Raw genomic sequence first — 17798 nt, 5'->3', positions numbered from 1 at the left:
ATCGGGTGGCACCGCCCACCAGGCGTGTGAAAGAAAGAAGAAAAGAAGAAAAAACCCGGACCGGGCCGCCTGGCCACCCTTTGTGCGGGTGTCCGCTCCCCAGGCTCCGAAAGCCTTGCCAGCCCTTGTGATCGGGTGGCACCGCCCACCAGGCGTGTGAAAGAAAGAAGAAAAGAAGAAAAAACCCGGACCGGGCCGCCTGGCCACCCTTTGTGCGGGTGTCCGCTCCCCAGGCTCCGAAAGCCTTGCCAGCCCTTGTGATCGGGTGGCACCGCCCACCAGGCGTGTGAAAGAAAGAAGAAAAGAAGAAAAAACCCGGACCGGGCCGCCTGGCCACCCTTTGTGCGGGTGTCCGCTCCCCAGGCTCCGAAAGCCTTGCCAGCCCTTGTGATCGGGTGGCACCGCCCACCAGGCGTGTGGAAGAAAGAAGAAAAGAAGAAAAAACCCGGACCGGGCCGCCTGGCCACCCTTTGTGCGGGTGTCCGCTCCCCAGGCTCCGAAAGCCTTGCCAGCCCTTGTGATCGGGTGGCACCGCCCACCAGGCGTGTGAAAGAAAGAAGAAAAGAAGAAAAAACCCGGACCGGGCCGCCTGGCCACCCTTTGTGCGGGTGTCCGCTCCCCAGGCTCCGAAAGCCTTGCCAGCCCTTGTGATCGGGTGGCACCGCCCACCAGGCGTGTGAAAGAAAGAAGAAAAGAAGAAAAAACCCGGACCGGGCCGCCTGGCCACCCTTTGTGCGGGTGTCCGCTCCCCAGGCTCCGAAAGCCTTGCCAGCCCTTGTGATCGGGTGGCACCGCCCACCAGGCGTGTGAAAGAAAGAAGAAAAGAAGAAAAAACCCGGACCGGGCCGCCTGGCCACCCTTTGTGCGGGTGTCCGCTCCCCAGGCTCCGAAAGCCTTGCCAGCCCTTGTGATCGGGTGGCACCGCCCACCAGGCGTGTGGAAGAAAGAAGAAAAGAAGAAAAAACCCGGACCGGGCCGCCTGGCCACCCTTTGTGCGGGTGTCCGCTCCCCAGGCTCCGAAAGCCTTGCCAGCCCTTGTGATCGGGTGGCACCGCCCACCAGGCGTGTGGAAGAAAGAAGAAAAGAAGAAAAAACCCGGACCGGGCCGCCTGGCCACCCTTTGTGCGGGTGTCCGCTCCCCAGGCTCCGAAAGCCTTGCCAGCCCTTGTGATCGGGTGGCACCGCCCACCAGGCGTGTGAAAGAAAGAAGAAAAGAAGAAAAAACCCGGACCGGGCCGCCTGGCCACCCTTTGTGCGGGTGTCCGCTCCCCAGGCTCCGAAAGCCTTGCCAGCCCTTGTGATCGGGTGGCACCGCCCACCAGGCGTGTGAAAGAAAGAAGAAAAGAAGAAAAAACCCGGACCGGGCCGCCTGGCCACCCTTTGTGCGGGTGTCCGCTCCCCAGGCTCCGAAAGCCTTGCCAGCCCTTGTGATCGGGTGGCACCGCCCACCAGGCGTGTGGAAGAAAGAAGAAAAGAAGAAAAAACCCGGACCGGGCCGCCTGGCCACCCTTTGTGCGGGTGTCCGCTCCCCAGGCTCCGAAAGCCTTGCCAGCCCTTGTGATCGGGTGGCACCGCCCACCAGGCGTGTGAAAGAAAGAAGAAAAGAAGAAAAAACCCGGACCGGGCCGCCTGGCCACCCTTTGTGCGGGTGTCCGCTCCCCAGGCTCCGAAAGCCTTGCCAGCCCTTGTGATCGGGTGGCACCGCCCACCAGGCGTGTGAAAGAAAGAAGAAAAGAAGAAAAAACCCGGACCGGGCCGCCTGGCCACCCTTTGTGCGGGTGTCCGCTCCCCAGGCTCCGAAAGCCTTGCCAGCCCTTGTGATCGGGTGGCACCGCCCACCAGGCGTGTGAAAGAAAGAAGAAAAGAAGAAAAAACCCGGACCGGGCCGCCTGGCCACCCTTTGTGCGGGTGTCCGCTCCCCAGGCTCCGAAAGCCTTGCCAGCCCTTGTGATCGGGTGGCACCGCCCACCAGGCGTGTGGAAGAAAGAAGAAAAGAAGAAAAAACCCGGACCGGGCCGCCTGGCCACCCTTTGTGCGGGTGTCCGCTCCCCAGGCTCCGAAAGCCTTGCCAGCCCTTGTGATCGGGTGGCACCGCCCACCAGGCGTGTGAAAGAAAGAAGAAAAGAAGAAAAAACCCGGACCGGGCCGCCTGGCCACCCTTTGTGCGGGTGTCCGCTCCCCAGGCTCCGAAAGCCTTGCCAGCCCTTGTGATCGGGTGGCACCGCCCACCAGGCGTGTGAAAGAAAGAAGAAAAGAAGAAAAAACCCGGACCGGGCCGCCTGGCCACCCTTTGTGCGGGTGTCCGCTCCCCAGGCTCCGAAAGCCTTGCCAGCCCTTGTGATCGGGTGGCACCGCCCACCAGGCGTGTGGAAGAAAGAAGAAAAGAAGAAAAAACCCGGACCGGGCCGCCTGGCCACCCTTTGTGCGGGTGTCCGCTCCCCAGGCTCCGAAAGCCTTGCCAGCCCTTGTGATCGGGTGGCACCGCCCACCAGGCGTGTGAAAGAAAGAAGAAAAGAAGAAAAAACCCGGACCGGGCCGCCTGGCCACCCTTTGTGCGGGTGTCCGCTCCCCAGGCTCCGAAAGCCTTGCCAGCCCTTGTGATCGGGTGGCACCGCCCACCAGGCGTGTGAAAGAAAGAAGAAAAGAAGAAAAAACCCGGCCGGGCCGCCTGGCCACCCTTTGTGCGGGTGTCCGCTCCCCAGGCTCCGAAAGCCTTGCCAGCCCTTGTGATCGGGTGGCACCGCCCACCAGGCGTGTGAAAGAAAGAAGAAAAGAAGAAAAAACCCGGACCGGGCCGCCTGGCCACCCTTTGTGCGGGTGTCCGCTCCCCAGGCTCCGAAAGCCTTGCCAGCCCTTGTGATCGGGTGGCACCGCCCACCAGGCGTGTGAAAGAAAGAAGAAAAGAAGAAAAAACCCGGACCGGGCCGCCTGGCCACCCTTTGTGCGGGTGTCCGCTCCCCAGGCTCCGAAAGCCTTGCCAGCCCTTGTGATCGGGTGGCACCGCCCACCAGGCGTGTGAAAGAAAGAAGAAAAGAAGAAAAAACCCGGACCGGGCCGCCTGGCCACCCTTTGTGCGGGTGTCCGCTCCCCAGGCTCCGAAAGCCTTGCCAGCCCTTGTGATCGGGTGGCACCGCCCACCAGGCGTGTGAAAGAAAGAAGAAAAGAAGAAAAAACCCGGACCGGGCCGCCTGGCCACCCTTTGTGCGGGTGTCCGCTCCCCAGGCTCCGAAAGCCTTGCCAGCCCTTGTGATCGGGTGGCACCGCCCACCAGGCGTGTGAAAGAAAGAAGAAAAGAAGAAAAAACCCGGACCGGGCCGCCTGGCCACCCTTTGTGCGGGTGTCCGCTCCCCAGGCTCCGAAAGCCTTGCCAGCCCTTGTGATCGGGTGGCACCGCCCACCAGGCGTGTGAAAGAAAGAAGAAAAGAAGAAAAAACCCGGACCGGGCCGCCTGGCCACCCTTTGTGCGGGTGTCCGCTCCCCAGGCTCCGAAAGCCTTGCCAGCCCTTGTGATCGGGTGGCACCGCCCACCAGGCGTGTGGAAGAAAGAAGAAAAGAAGAAAAAACCCGGACCGGGCCGCCTGGCCACCCTTTGTGCGGGTGTCCGCTCCCCAGGCTCCGAAAGCCTTGCCAGCCCTTGTGATCGGGTGGCACCGCCCACCAGGCGTGTGAAAGAAAGAAGAAAAGAAGAAAAAACCCGGACCGGGCCGCCTGGCCACCCTTTGTGCGGGTGTCCGCTCCCCAGGCTCCGAAAGCCTTGCCAGCCCTTGTGATCGGGTGGCACCGCCCACCAGGCGTGTGAAAGAAAGAAGAAAAGAAGAAAAAACCCGGACCGGGCCGCCTGGCCACCCTTTGTGCGGGTGTCCGCTCCCCAGGCTCCGAAAGCCTTGCCAGCCCTTGTGATCGGGTGGCACCGCCCACCAGGCGTGTGAAAGAAAGAAGAAAAGAAGAAAAAACCCGGACCGGGCCGCCTGGCCACCCTTTGTGCGGGTGTCCGCTCCCCAGGCTCCGAAAGCCTTGCCAGCCCTTGTGATCGGGTGGCACCGCCCACCAGGCGTGTGGAAGAAAGAAGAAAAGAAGAAAAAACCCGGACCGGGCCGCCTGGCCACCCTTTGTGCGGGTGTCCGCTCCCCAGGCTCCGAAAGCCTTGCCAGCCCTTGTGATCGGGTGGCACCGCCCACCAGGCGTGTGGAAGAAAGAAGAAAAGAAGAAAAAACCCGGACCGGGCCGCCTGGCCACCCTTTGTGCGGGTGTCCGCTCCCCAGGCTCCGAAAGCCTTGCCAGCCCTTGTGATCGGGTGGCACCGCCCACCAGGCGTGTGAAAGAAAGAAGAAAAGAAGAAAAAACCCGGACCGGGCCGCCTGGCCACCCTTTGTGCGGGTGTCCGCTCCCCAGGCTCCGAAAGCCTTGCCAGCCCTTGTGATCGGGTGGCACCGCCCACCAGGCGTGTGAAAGAAAGAAGAAAAGAAGAAAAAACCCGGACCGGGCCGCCTGGCCACCCTTTGTGCGGGTGTCCGCTCCCCAGGCTCCGAAAGCCTTGCCAGCCCTTGTGATCGGGTGGCACCGCCCACCAGGCGTGTGGAAGAAAGAAGAAAAGAAGAAAAAACCCGGACCGGGCCGCCTGGCCACCCTTTGTGCGGGTGTCCGCTCCCCAGGCTCCGAAAGCCTTGCCAGCCCTTGTGATCGGGTGGCACCGCCCACCAGGCGTGTGAAAGAAAGAAGAAAAGAAGAAAAAACCCGGACCGGGCCGCCTGGCCACCCTTTGTGCGGGTGTCCGCTCCCCAGGCTCCGAAAGCCTTGCCAGCCCTTGTGATCGGGTGGCACCGCCCACCAGGCGTGTGAAAGAAAGAAGAAAAGAAGAAAAAACCCGGACCGGGCCGCCTGGCCACCCTTTGTGCGGGTGTCCGCTCCCCAGGCTCCGAAAGCCTTGCCAGCCCTTGTGATCGGGTGGCACCGCCCACCAGGCGTGTGAAAGAAAGAAGAAAAGAAGAAAAAACCCGGACCGGGCCGCCTGGCCACCCTTTGTGCGGGTGTCCGCTCCCCAGGCTCCGAAAGCCTTGCCAGCCCTTGTGATCGGGTGGCACCGCCCACCAGGCGTGTGGAAGAAAGAAGAAAAGAAGAAAAAACCCGGACCGGGCCGCCTGGCCACCCTTTGTGCGGGTGTCCGCTCCCCAGGCTCCGAAAGCCTTGCCAGCCCTTGTGATCGGGTGGCACCGCCCACCAGGCATGTGAAAGAAAGAAGAAAAGAAGAAAAAACCCGGACCGGGCCGCCTGGCCACCCTTTGTGCGGGTGTCCGCTCCCCAGGCTCCGAAAGCCTTGCCAGCCCTTGTGATCGGGTGGCACCGCCCACCAGGCGTGTGAAAGAAAGAAGAAAAGAAGAAAAAACCCGGACCGGGCCGCCTGGCCACCCTTTGTGCGGGTGTCCGCTCCCCAGGCTCCGAAAGCCTTGCCAGCCCTTGTGATCGGGTGGCACCGCCCACCAGGCGTGTGAAAGAAAGAAGAAAAGAAGAAAAAACCCGGACCGGGCCGCCTGGCCACCCTTTGTGCGGGTGTCCGCTCCCCAGGCTCCGAAAGCCTTGCCAGCCCTTGTGATCGGGTGGCACCGCCCACCAGGCGTGTGAAAGAAAGAAGAAAAGAAGAAAAAACCCGGACCGGGCCGCCTGGCCACCCTTTGTGCGGGTGTCCGCTCCCCAGGCTCCGAAAGCCTTGCCAGCCCTTGTGATCGGGTGGCACCGCCCACCAGGCGTGTGGAAGAAAGAAGAAAAGAAGAAAAAACCCGGACCGGGCCGCCTGGCCACCCTTTGTGCGGGTGTCCGCTCCCCAGGCTCCGAAAGCCTTGCCAGCCCTTGTGATCGGGTGGCACCGCCCACCAGGCGTGTGAAAGAAAGAAGAAAAGAAGAAAAAACCCGGACCGGGCCGCCTGGCCACCCTTTGTGCGGGTGTCCGCTCCCCAGGCTCCGAAAGCCTTGCCAGCCCTTGTGATCGGGTGGCACCGCCCACCAGGCGTGTGAAAGAAAGAAGAAAAGAAGAAAAAACCCGGACCGGGCCGCCTGGCCACCCTTTGTGCGGGTGTCCGCTCCCCAGGCTCCGAAAGCCTTGCCAGCCCTTGTGATCGGGTGGCACCGCCCACCAGGCGTGTGGAAGAAAGAAGAAAAGAAGAAAAAACCCGGACCGGGCCGCCTGGCCACCCTTTGTGCGGGTGTCCGCTCCCCAGGCTCCGAAAGCCTTGCCAGCCCTTGTGATCGGGTGGCACCGCCCACCAGGCGTGTGAAAGAAAGAAGAAAAGAAGAAAAAACCCGGACCGGGCCGCCTGGCCACCCTTTGTGCGTGTGTCCGCTCCCCAGGCTCCGAAAGCCTTGCCAGCCCTTGTGATCGGGTGGCACCGCCCACCAGGCGTGTGAAAGAAAGAAGAAAAGAAGAAAAAACCCGGACCGGGCCGCCTGGCCACCCTTTGTGCGGGTGTCCGCTCCCCAGGCTCCGAAAGCCTTGCCAGCCCTTGTGATCGGGTGGCACCGCCCACCAGGCGTGTGAAAGAAAGAAGAAAAGAAGAAAAAACCCGGACCGGGCCGCCTGGCCACCCTTTGTGCGGGTGTCCGCTCCCCAGGCTCCGAAAGCCTTGCCAGCCCTTGTGATCGGGTGGCACCGCCCACCAGGCGTGTGAAAGAAAGAAGAAAAGAAGAAAAAACCCGGACCGGGCCGCCTGGCCACCCTTTGTGCGGGTGTCCGCTCCCCAGGCTCCGAAAGCCTTGCCAGCCCTTGTGATCGGGTGGCACCGCCCACCAGGCGTGTGGAAGAAAGAAGAAAAGAAGAAAAAACCCGGACCGGGCCGCCTGGCCACCCTTTGTGCGGGTGTCCGCTCCCCAGGCTCCGAAAGCCTTGCCAGCCCTTGTGATCGGGTGGCACCGCCCACCAGGCGTGTGAAAGAAAGAAGAAAAGAAGAAAAAACCCGGACCGGGCCGCCTGGCCACCCTTTGTGCGGGTGTCCGCTCCCCAGGCTCCGAAAGCCTTGCCAGCCCTTGTGATCGGGTGGCACCGCCCACCAGGCGTGTGAAAGAAAGAAGAAAAGAAGAAAAAACCCGGACCGGGCCGCCTGGCCACCCTTTGTGCGGGTGTCCGCTCCCCAGGCTCCGAAAGCCTTGCCAGCCCTTGTGATCGGGTGGCACCGCCCACCAGGCGTGTGAAAGAAAGAAGAAAAGAAGAAAAAACCCGGACCGGGCCGCCTGGCCACCCTTTGTGCGGGTGTCCGCTCCCCAGGCTCCGAAAGCCTTGCCAGCCCTTGTGATCGGGTGGCACCGCCCACCAGGCGTGTGGAAGAAAGAAGAAAAGAAGAAAAAACCCGGACCGGGCCGCCTGGCCACCCTTTGTGCGGGTGTCCGCTCCCCAGGCTCCGAAAGCCTTGCCAGCCCTTGTGATCGGGTGGCACCGCCCACCAGGCGTGTGAAAGAAAGAAGAAAAGAAGAAAAAACCCGGACCGGGCCGCCTGGCCACCCTTTGTGCGGGTGTCCGCTCCCCAGGCTCCGAAAGCCTTGCCAGCCCTTGTGATCGGGTGGCACCGCCCACCAGGCGTGTGAAAGAAAGAAGAAAAGAAGAAAAAACCCGGACCGGGCCGCCTGGCCACCCTTTGTGCGGGTGTCCGCTCCCCAGGCTCCGAAAGCCTTGCCAGCCCTTGTGATCGGGTGGCACCGCCCACCAGGCGTGTGGAAGAAAGAAGAAAAGAAGAAAAAACCCGGACCGGGCCGCCTGGCCACCCTTTGTGCGGGTGTCCGCTCCCCAGGCTCCGAAAGCCTTGCCAGCCCTTGTGATCGGGTGGCACCGCCCACCAGGCGTGTGGAAGAAAGAAGAAAAGAAGAAAAAACCCGGACCGGGCCGCCTGGCCACCCTTTGTGCGGGTGTCCGCTCCCCAGGCTCCGAAAGCCTTGCCAGCCCTTGTGATCGGGTGGCACCGCCCACCAGGCGTGTGGAAGAAAGAAGAAAAGAAGAAAAAACCCGGACCGGGCCGCCTGGCCACCCTTTGTGCGGGTGTCCGCTCCCCAGGCTCCGAAAGCCTTGCCAGCCCTTGTGATCGGGTGGCACCGCCCACCAGGCGTGTGAAAGAAAGAAGAAAAGAAGAAAAAACCCGGACCGGGCCGCCTGGCCACCCTTTGTGCGGGTGTCCGCTCCCCAGGCTCCGAAAGCCTTGCCAGCCCTTGTGATCGGGTGGCACCGCCCACCAGGCGTGTGGAAGAAAGAAGAAAAGAAGAAAAAACCCGGACCGGGCCGCCTGGCCACCCTTTGTGCGGGTGTCCGCTCCCCAGGCTCCGAAAGCCTTGCCAGCCCTTGTGATCGGGTGGCACCGCCCACCAGGCGTGTGAAAGAAAGAAGAAAAGAAGAAAAAACCCGGACCGGGCCGCCTGGCCACCCTTTGTGCGGGTGTCCGCTCCCCAGGCTCCGAAAGCCTTGCCAGCCCTTGTGATCGGGTGGCACCGCCCACCAGGCGTGTGGAAGAAAGAAGAAAAGAAGAAAAAACCCGGACCGGGCCGCCTGGCCACCCTTTGTGCGGGTGTCCGCTCCCCAGGCTCCGAAAGCCTTGCCAGCCCTTGTGATCGGGTGGCACCGCCCACCAGGCGTGTGAAAGAAAGAAGAAAAGAAGAAAAAACCCGGACCGGGCCGCCTGGCCACCCTTTGTGCGGGTGTCCGCTCCCCAGGCTCCGAAAGCCTTGCCAGCCCTTGTGATCGGGTGGCACCGCCCACCAGGCGTGTGAAAGAAAGAAGAAAAGAAGAAAAAACCCGGACCGGGCCGCCTGGCCACCCTTTGTGCGGGTGTCCGCTCCCCAGGCTCCGAAAGCCTTGCCAGCCCTTGTGATCGGGTGGCACCGCCCACCAGGCGTGTGGAAGAAAGAAGAAAAGAAGAAAAAACCCGGACCGGGCCGCCTGGCCACCCTTTGTGCGGGTGTCCGCTCCCCAGGCTCCGAAAGCCTTGCCAGCCCTTGTGATCGGGTGGCACCGCCCACCAGGCGTGTGAAAGAAAGAAGAAAAGAAGAAAAAACCCGGACCGGGCCGCCTGGCCACCCTTTGTGCGGGTGTCCGCTCCCCAGGCTCCGAAAGCCTTGCCAGCCCTTGTGATCGGGTGGCACCGCCCACCAGGCGTGTGGAAGAAAGAAGAAAAGAAGAAAAAACCCGGACCGGGCCGCCTGGCCACCCTTTGTGCGGGTGTCCGCTCCCCAGGCTCCGAAAGCCTTGCCAGCCCTTGTGATCGGGTGGCACCGCCCACCAGGCGTGTGAAAGAAAGAAGAAAAGAAGAAAAAACCCGGACCGGGCCGCCTGGCCACCCTTTGTGCGGGTGTCCGCTCCCCAGGCTCCGAAAGCCTTGCCAGCCCTTGTGATCGGGTGGCACCGCCCACCAGGCGTGTGGAAGAAAGAAGAAAAGAAGAAAAAACCCGGACCGGGCCGCCTGGCCACCCTTTGTGCGGGTGTCCGCTCCCCAGGCTCCGAAAGCCTTGCCAGCCCTTGTGATCGGGTGGCACCGCCCACCAGGCGTGTGAAAGAAAGAAGAAAAGAAGAAAAAACCCGGACCGGGCCGCCTGGCCACCCTTTGTGCGGGTGTCCGCTCCCCAGGCTCCGAAAGCCTTGCCAGCCCTTGTGATCGGGTGGCACCGCCCACCAGGCGTGTGGAAGAAAGAAGAAAAGAAGAAAAAACCCGGACCGGGCCGCCTGGCCACCCTTTGTGCGGGTGTCCGCTCCCCAGGCTCCGAAAGCCTTGCCAGCCCTTGTGATCGGGTGGCACCGCCCACCAGGCGTGTGAAAGAAAGAAGAAAAGAAGAAAAAACCCGGACCGGGCCGCCTGGCCACCCTTTGTGCGGGTGTCCGCTCCCCAGGCTCCGAAAGCCTTGCCAGCCCTTGTGATCGGGTGGCACCGCCCACCAGGCGTGTGAAAGAAAGAAGAAAAGAAGAAAAAACCCGGACCGGGCCGCCTGGCCACCCTTTGTGCGGGTGTCCGCTCCCCAGGCTCCGAAAGCCTTGCCAGCCCTTGTGATCGGGTGGCACCGCCCACCAGGCGTGTGAAAGAAAGAAGAAAAGAAGAAAAAACCCGGACCGGGCCGCCTGGCCACCCTTTGTGCGGGTGTCCGCTCCCCAGGCTCCGAAAGCCTTGCCAGCCCTTGTGATCGGGTGGCACCGCCCACCAGGCGTGTGAAAGAAAGAAGAAAAGAAGAAAAAACCCGGACCGGGCCGCCTGGCCACCCTTTGTGCGGGTGTCCGCTCCCCAGGCTCCGAAAGCCTTGCCAGCCCTTGTGATCGGGTGGCACCGCCCACCAGGCGTGTGAAAGAAAGAAGAAAAGAAGAAAAAACCCGGACCGGGCCGCCTGGCCACCCTTTGTGCGGGTGTCCGCTCCCCAGGCTCCGAAAGCCTTGCCAGCCCTTGTGATCGGGTGGCACCGCCCACCAGGCGTGTGAAAGAAAGAAGAAAAGAAGAAAAAACCCGGACCGGGCCGCCTGGCCACCCTTTGTGCGGGTGTCCGCTCCCCAGGCTCCGAAAGCCTTGCCAGCCCTTGTGATCGGGTGGCACCGCCCACCAGGCGTGTGAAAGAAAGAAGAAAAGAAGAAAAAACCCGGACCGGGCCGCCTGGCCACCCTTTGTGCGGGTGTCCGCTCCCCAGGCTCCGAAAGCCTTGCCAGCCCTTGTGATCGGGTGGCACCGCCCACCAGGCGTGTGAAAGAAAGAAGAAAAGAAGAAAAAACCCGGACCGGGCCGCCTGGCCACCCTTTGTGCGGGTGTCCGCTCCCCAGGCTCCGAAAGCCTTGCCAGCCCTTGTGATCGGGTGGCACCGCCCACCAGGCGTGTGAAAGAAAGAAGAAAAGAAGAAAAAACCCGGACCGGGCCGCCTGGCCACCCTTTGTGCGGGTGTCCGCTCCCCAGGCTCCGAAAGCCTTGCCAGCCCTTGTGATCGGGTGGCACCGCCCACCAGGCGTGTGAAAGAAAGAAGAAAAGAAGAAAAAACCCGGACCGGGCCGCCTGGCCACCCTTTGTGCGGGTGTCCGCTCCCCAGGCTCCGAAAGCCTTGCCAGCCCTTGTGATCGGGTGGCACCGCCCACCAGGCGTGTGAAAGAAAGAAGAAAAGAAGAAAAAACCCGGACCGGGCCGCCTGGCCACCCTTTGTGCGGGTGTCCGCTCCCCAGGCTCCGAAAGCCTTGCCAGCCCTTGTGATCGGGTGGCACCGCCCACCAGGCGTGTGAAAGAAAGAAGAAAAGAAGAAAAAACCCGGACCGGGCCGCCTGGCCACCCTTTGTGCGGGTGTCCGCTCCCCAGGCTCCGAAAGCCTTGCCAGCCCTTGTGATCGGGTGGCACCGCCCACCAGGCGTGTGAAAGAAAGAAGAAAAGAAGAAAAAACCCGGACCGGGCCGCCTGGCCACCCTTTGTGCGGGTGTCCGCTCCCCAGGCTCCGAAAGCCTTGCCAGCCCTTGTGATCGGGTGGCACCGCCCACCAGGCGTGTGAAAGAAAGAAGAAAAGAAGAAAAAACCCGGACCGGGCCGCCTGGCCACCCTTTGTGCGGGTGTCCGCTCCCCAGGCTCCGAAAGCCTTGCCAGCCCTTGTGATCGGGTGGCACCGCCCACCAGGCGTGTGAAAGAAAGAAGAAAAGAAGAAAAAACCCGGACCGGGCCGCCTGGCCACCCTTTGTGCGGGTGTCCGCTCCCCAGGCTCCGAAAGCCTTGCCAGCCCTTGTGATCGGGTGGCACCGCCCACCAGGCGTGTGAAAGAAAGAAGAAAAGAAGAAAAAACCCGGACCGGGCCGCCTGGCCACCCTTTCTGCGGGTGTCCGCTCCCCAGGCTCCGAAAGCCTTGCCAGCCCTTGTGATCGGGTGGCACCGCCCACCAGGCGTGTGAAAGAAAGAAGAAAAGAAGAAAAAACCCGGACCGGGCCGCCTGGCCACCCTTTGTGCGGGTGTCCGCTCCCCAGGCTCCGAAAGCCTTGCCAGCCCTTGTGATCGGGTGGCACCGCCCACCAGGCGTGTGAAAGAAAGAAGAAAAGAAGAAAAAACCCGGACCGGGCCGCCTGGCCACCCTTTGTGCGGGTGTCCGCTCCCCAGGCTCCGAAAGCCTTGCCAGCCCTTGTGATCGGGTGGCACCGCCCACCAGGCGTGTGAAAGAAAGAAGAAAAGAAGAAAAAACCCGGACCGGGCCGCCTGGCCACCCTTTGTGCGGGTGTCCGCTCCCCAGGCTCCGAAAGCCTTGCCAGCCCTTGTGATCGGGTGGCACCGCCCACCAGGCGTGTGAAAGAAAGAAGAAAAGAAGAAAAAACCCGGACCGGGCCGCCTGGCCACCCTTTGTGCGGGTGTCCGCTCCCCAGGCTCCGAAAGCCTTGCCAGCCCTTGTGATCGGGTGGCACCGCCCACCAGGCGTGTGAAAGAAAGAAGAAAAGAAGAAAAAACCCAGAACGTTAAATCCAAGGCCCGTTTCACTACACGGGGAGATTTCCGTCAGCGTCTCTTCTTTCTGAGAGGACTGAGAAAGGCCCGGCTCCCACCACCGATTCTGACCACCTTCTATAGAGGAACTATTGAGAGCATCCTGAGCAGCTGCATTACTGTCTGGTTCGGGAACAGCACCAGGCCGGACAGACGAGCTCTACAGAGGGTTGTGCAATCAGCTGAGCCCACCATCCGCTCTGAGCACCCTCATCTGCACTCAATCTACAACAGGCGGTGCTGGACCAAGGCCAGGAAGATCGTGAAGGACCTCAGCCATCCCAACAACAGACTGTTCTCTCTGTTGAGGTCAGGAAAGCGATTCTGCTCCCGGAAGACCAACACAGAGACACTGAGGAGGAGCTTCTTCCCGCAGGCGATATGGTCACAAGCAGTTGTCTAAACTGCATATCGTACTGTGTATGGCCGTGTACGTGACAAATAAAAACCTGAATTTGGAAAACGAGGCATTCGCAAAGCCACCAGCATTGTGGCTGATCGGACACACCCCTCTCACACACTCTTCACACTCCTGCCACTTGGAAAAAGACAGCTTCAGCTGACAGAGCTGTGACAAGATGCCCACTGAGCCCAGATGAAAAATGAGGCCGAGCAAAGGAACGCTGACCTTAACAACTCTGCATTAAAACTGTGCAGGACAGTGACAGACCAACACGGATAATCGGGCAACAAAAAGGGCGTGCCAGAGACAAAAGGAGTAACTGAGGTCAGAAGGCACCTCAGAATGGACAAAAGCACGAGAGGAAAATGAGCTGAAGGCACAGGTGTCGGGGCTCGGCCAGGAGCTGACCTCTGAGAAGAGCCGAAAAGCAGAGCCGCAAAAGGCCGTGGAGCAAAGCAAGGAAAACATCAATGGACTTCAATCTGACGTGTACGGAAAAGACTCTGAGGTTTCTGCCCTCGGTGGGAGTTCAAGGCATCGGAGCAGAAACTGAGCATGGCTCAGGAGGAGCTGGCTGACAATCGAACCCATCAGTCAGGCTTGGAGTCCCAGACACAGGACTTGAAATCAGGCCGGAGCTCGCTGGAACAGGAGGTCACCAAATCTGACGGAAAAAACGCCAGCAGCATGAAGCCAGCCCTGAAGGAGCTACAGAAGCAAAAGGGTCAAGTTAAGGAGGAGCGGAACGAGGAAAAGATGCAGGATACTGGAGAAATGGACTGCCTTAATTGGGGCCAGAACCAGTATGGACAGAACTTTGAGCAGCAGCATCAATGGATGCAAACAGACTGAGATGGAGGAGGGGCAGGATCCCAGGGCACGCTTCAGGCTGCGGTTTACCCAGAACACCAGAACAGGAAAGTGATGAACACAAACACACACATCTACATGCACTGACTCAGAACGAAGAGAAACACACACATGAGCACATATGCACTCATTGATTGAATGAGAAATGACGCATACACACACGCTGATGCAATGAAGAATGCTTCACTAACAAATGCTGCACACAAACATGCGAATACAGAATCTGTTACAACAACAAGAAGCCATTGATTGTTTATTGGTTAAATGCATTTCATGTCACCCAGAGTGCGTTTGTGTAGATTTGGGGGACAAGGTCTAAGGCGGTTATGTTATGAAAACAATGTCTGTGCGTGATGTCTGTTTATGGCTTAATTATACATGAATGTAAGTGTAAATGGTTATTTGTTTCTATCTGATAACCTATCACTTCAGGGTTGTTTCCCAGCCCTGCTGTAACCAGGATAAAGATAGGAGGATAGTAGTTGTTGTAGACCCCTTCAATTTTTATGGTAACCAGGATCTAGACTTTGTTGAACCACATGCAATGTGAAGACCACATGTAGTATTTAAGTGACCAAGTAGTATTTGGATAAAAGTTGTTGAATGGTGTTGAAATAAAATAACAGAATTGTGAAGGATTACAATATTCCAAGAGTCCAACTGACTCTATCTGAACATATTTCAATAGTGTTATGAACACAAAAGGCACAAGTTTACTGAATATGAGAAGGTTGTGTTGATTTAACTCAGTTGTTTAAGTTTCTACCGAAGCAAAACATTTGTGTGCAGCCCATGTCCTCTATTGAATCGAGTAAGTCTGACATGTTTTTGTCACTGCAAAAAGGAGTTACGGTATCTGTGCTCCTACACAGTATTGTCCCGCGAGGGAGAAAAACTTTCTGGTGAACTTTTGGTTGATTTTTGGGTTTTGCTTGACACTAGGTTGATTTTATCAGTGAGGTTTGGATTGTTTTCTTTCTCTAAGAGAGAGAAAGATGGTTTTATGCTTGGACGTGTTTTGCAATGAGCCCCAGTATTTGTTACTACATGAGTAGTTTATTGGTTACGTTTGTTTTTGTTCTTGTTACAGTGCACTGAAAGAAAAACATCTGAGAGGTGTGGTCCACCGGTGGTGATGTTTTGGTATTTTGTGAGCTCCTGATTTAACATATCAGCTCTTTAATCGAGGCCTGAGAGATTGAACTTTAAAGCGCTATAAAATATTCTTTTTGAAAGCAGTCGCAAAGTGTTTTCTCCATGATTATAATGGGTTTGGGAGAAATTCACTTATATGGGACATTGAACCACATGAGAAGTCCTGACCCTAAAAGGATTGCAGCGAGTCAATCCAGTCCAAAAACAAGGAAGTGTTTTCCTTTAAAATGATGACGTCATCTTGCTGGTGATGGAGGCTTGAATAAGTTGCGCGTGAGACTCGATTATCAGCAACAACTGGTATGAATGTGTGTGAAAGTATGCATGTGATGGACTGTGATGGACTGTGATGGACTGACGACTAAAAGTTTTAACTGACCTGATACTGAGACAAAAACGATACTGACTTTAGAGTTAGTAAAAACGTCCACAAACAATTCACCCAGCCTGTAAAAGAAGGGTGGATGTTTTGTCTTGCTTTGTTTTGTTTGGCAAAGAACAGAAGGATGATAGAGACGAAGGGGGGAGGCTGTAACTTCACAGGAGTGTGAATTGCAGACTTAACCCTTAAGTTGCCAAATTTGGAGTTACTGATGTTTGCATTAAGAAACATTGTGTTTGAATAACTGTGTTTTAATTAATTATATCATTTATATCGTTGGGAATGTTAAATGCTAAAGTGAAGAAAAGCTTTGATTTCACTCATGACTGAACATCTTATTATTAATCATTGCGGGCCACTGTAAAGAGTCAATTAACGTTTATAGAGGTTAAAAAAAAAAAAAAAAAAGAATAACAGGGGAATGATAGACTTGTCACACTCAAAATGGAGATATGTAATGATAAACACTGGTCCCCGTCTTTTAGGTCCTTTCATTGAAATAGTCAATAATTTAGAAAAAGTAGAGACATAGCCGACAGGGGCATGCGACATGAGGTGGTGCTGCATAAAATAGGAGCCAAATAAAGAAAAATTATTGTTCTTAGCTTTGAGAAATTTAAATTAAAATGTACCATTGCACTCAGAGGATCAATAGGAAATTCAATATATGTTAATTTTGTATAAAGTACATGACTGATGACTGTTCTGTTCTGAGCTTTTGTTTTTACAGCACCCACTTGACCACACCAACAGTTTCTCGCCACCAACAGGGGGTACTTGCAAAGAATAGGGAGGAATTGGACTCAAAACTGGGAAAGGTAAGCCCCAAAAGGGTGTGATAACACCATAACTTTCACTTATTCCTGCTCCAAATTCTCAAAAGTTGACCCCAAACATGGAAAAGTCTTCAAACCTTTAGAGACAGAGTGGAGTTCTAGACAAATGTAAATGTGCCAAACCACATGCAAATGGAGCATTTGAATCGATAAGATGATGAAATAACACGCAGTAAAATGTTGATAATGTTGATTATGTTTATCCCAGTGTGCAGAGCAAGGTTATTAGTATTAAAGAAAACAAATGAAATAACAAAAACTAGAAGTGGAAAAACATTTGCGTTAACGGAAATAAAATAAAAACAAAAAAGGAAAAAAATTAACTAAAACTGTAATGAAGTTCACAAAACTAACTAAAACTAGAAAAATTTGCATTTCCTGCGAAAATGCAGTGTGGATGCTTTAAAGCTGGAGCTGCATGCGAAAAGTAGCAGAAATTGTAAAAACTTTGTAGAAGGAAAAGAACTTTGCGAAAATGTAATAACTTAGTAAAGCTGCAATATCTTGGAGGAAACATAATACTTGGCAGAAATACAATAGTATAGCAGAACTTAGCAGAAATATTGTAACTTACCAGAAACATGATAACTTCTCAAAAAATACAAGAATTTAGGGGAAATAGTATAAGATAACAGAAAAGAAATATATTTAGCCAAAAATACTTAAACATTACAGAAACACTAGGATTTAGAAAAGTAATACAACATAGCAGAAATACTGTGATTTAACAGAGGCATTGTGATGAACTGTAAATATTGTAATTTTAAATTAATACTATATTTAGCACATCTATTGTAACATGACATTCCCTCAAGCCAAGAGCATAGCAACCATAACAACGCATGGATTTTGTGAAAAATCACAGTTTTGCAACTCAAAACGTAAAGAGGGATAAGATGAAAACGGTAGAAGATATGAAAAAGCTGAATCATACATGAATAGCCCAATAATTTGTGAACATTTTAAAGTTTGAATGGTTGTTCTAGCCGAAAGTAGGGGGTAGTAGTTAAAGTTTCAAAAACAAGCAAGGTTTGGCAGAATTGCGAAAGTTTCCCATTCATTTCAATGGGACAAATTAAAAGAAAAAGCTTAAATTTTTTAAAGTAAAAATAGCAAAAGTTATGGCCGGAACGAGCAAAAATAGCAAAATAGATTAAAATTTAAACGGTGAAAATAGCACAAAATTGTGTAAGTAATAAAGAATAAAGAGAAACAGGAACTTAATGGTGTAGATGCTTAAAGCATACACACAATTAACTGAACTTATAGCAAAAGGTGTTTAGTTTTCATTGATGTGTGTGCCCTACAATAGTCAAGAATGAAAATGAAATTTAGTTTCCAGATTTTTCCTTGCTGTCTCATTATGCCAGCAGGTGGCGGTACGTTAATGGAGTCATCTGTGCGGCTGCCAGTGGTGCCAACTTAGCGACTTTGTCGCTATATTTAGTAAGTCTTCAGACCCCTTAACAAAAGACGCGATAGCGCGTATCACTTTTACTCTCAACAAGCAGCGGGGCTATAACGCAGTCAGTTCTTGTTTTACCGTTTTACTCTTATGCTGTTTTATGGATCACAAGGTTTAAAATTAGTTATAAACCCACACACACGAAGTAACTCCACAGGAGTGCCTATTTCGGATCACTTTTGCCGGTCCAAGCCCAGGTGAAGGAGCAAGGTTGGAATTGTGTCAAAAAACAACAAACAATAATGGC

The 17798-nt window shown here is 55.7% G+C and overlaps 1 protein-coding gene across 1 annotated transcript in view; it reads left to right on the top strand.

Moving 5' to 3' along the window:
• The window catches only part of LOC146633005 (uncharacterized), a 55535-nt gene extending 41840 nt beyond the window's left edge, over positions 1-13695 (top strand). The window contains exon 9 of the mRNA XM_085352893.1: positions 13372-13695. Within this exon, the coding sequence (XP_085209019.1) occupies positions 13372-13695 (324 nt within the window). The remainder of the gene's footprint in view (positions 1-13371) is intronic.
• Positions 13696-17798: the final 4103 nt, after the last annotated feature.

This window comes from Diplotaxodon limnothrissa, linkage group LG4 (genome assembly GCF_057381915.1).
Source record: "Diplotaxodon limnothrissa isolate DT_005_m linkage group LG4, D_limnothrissa_male_GT1.1, whole genome shotgun sequence".
NCBI lineage: Eukaryota > Metazoa > Chordata > Actinopteri > Cichliformes > Cichlidae > Diplotaxodon > Diplotaxodon limnothrissa.
Note: the sequence above shows the minus strand (reverse complement) of the source record. Positions and strands in the feature narration are given on the sequence as shown.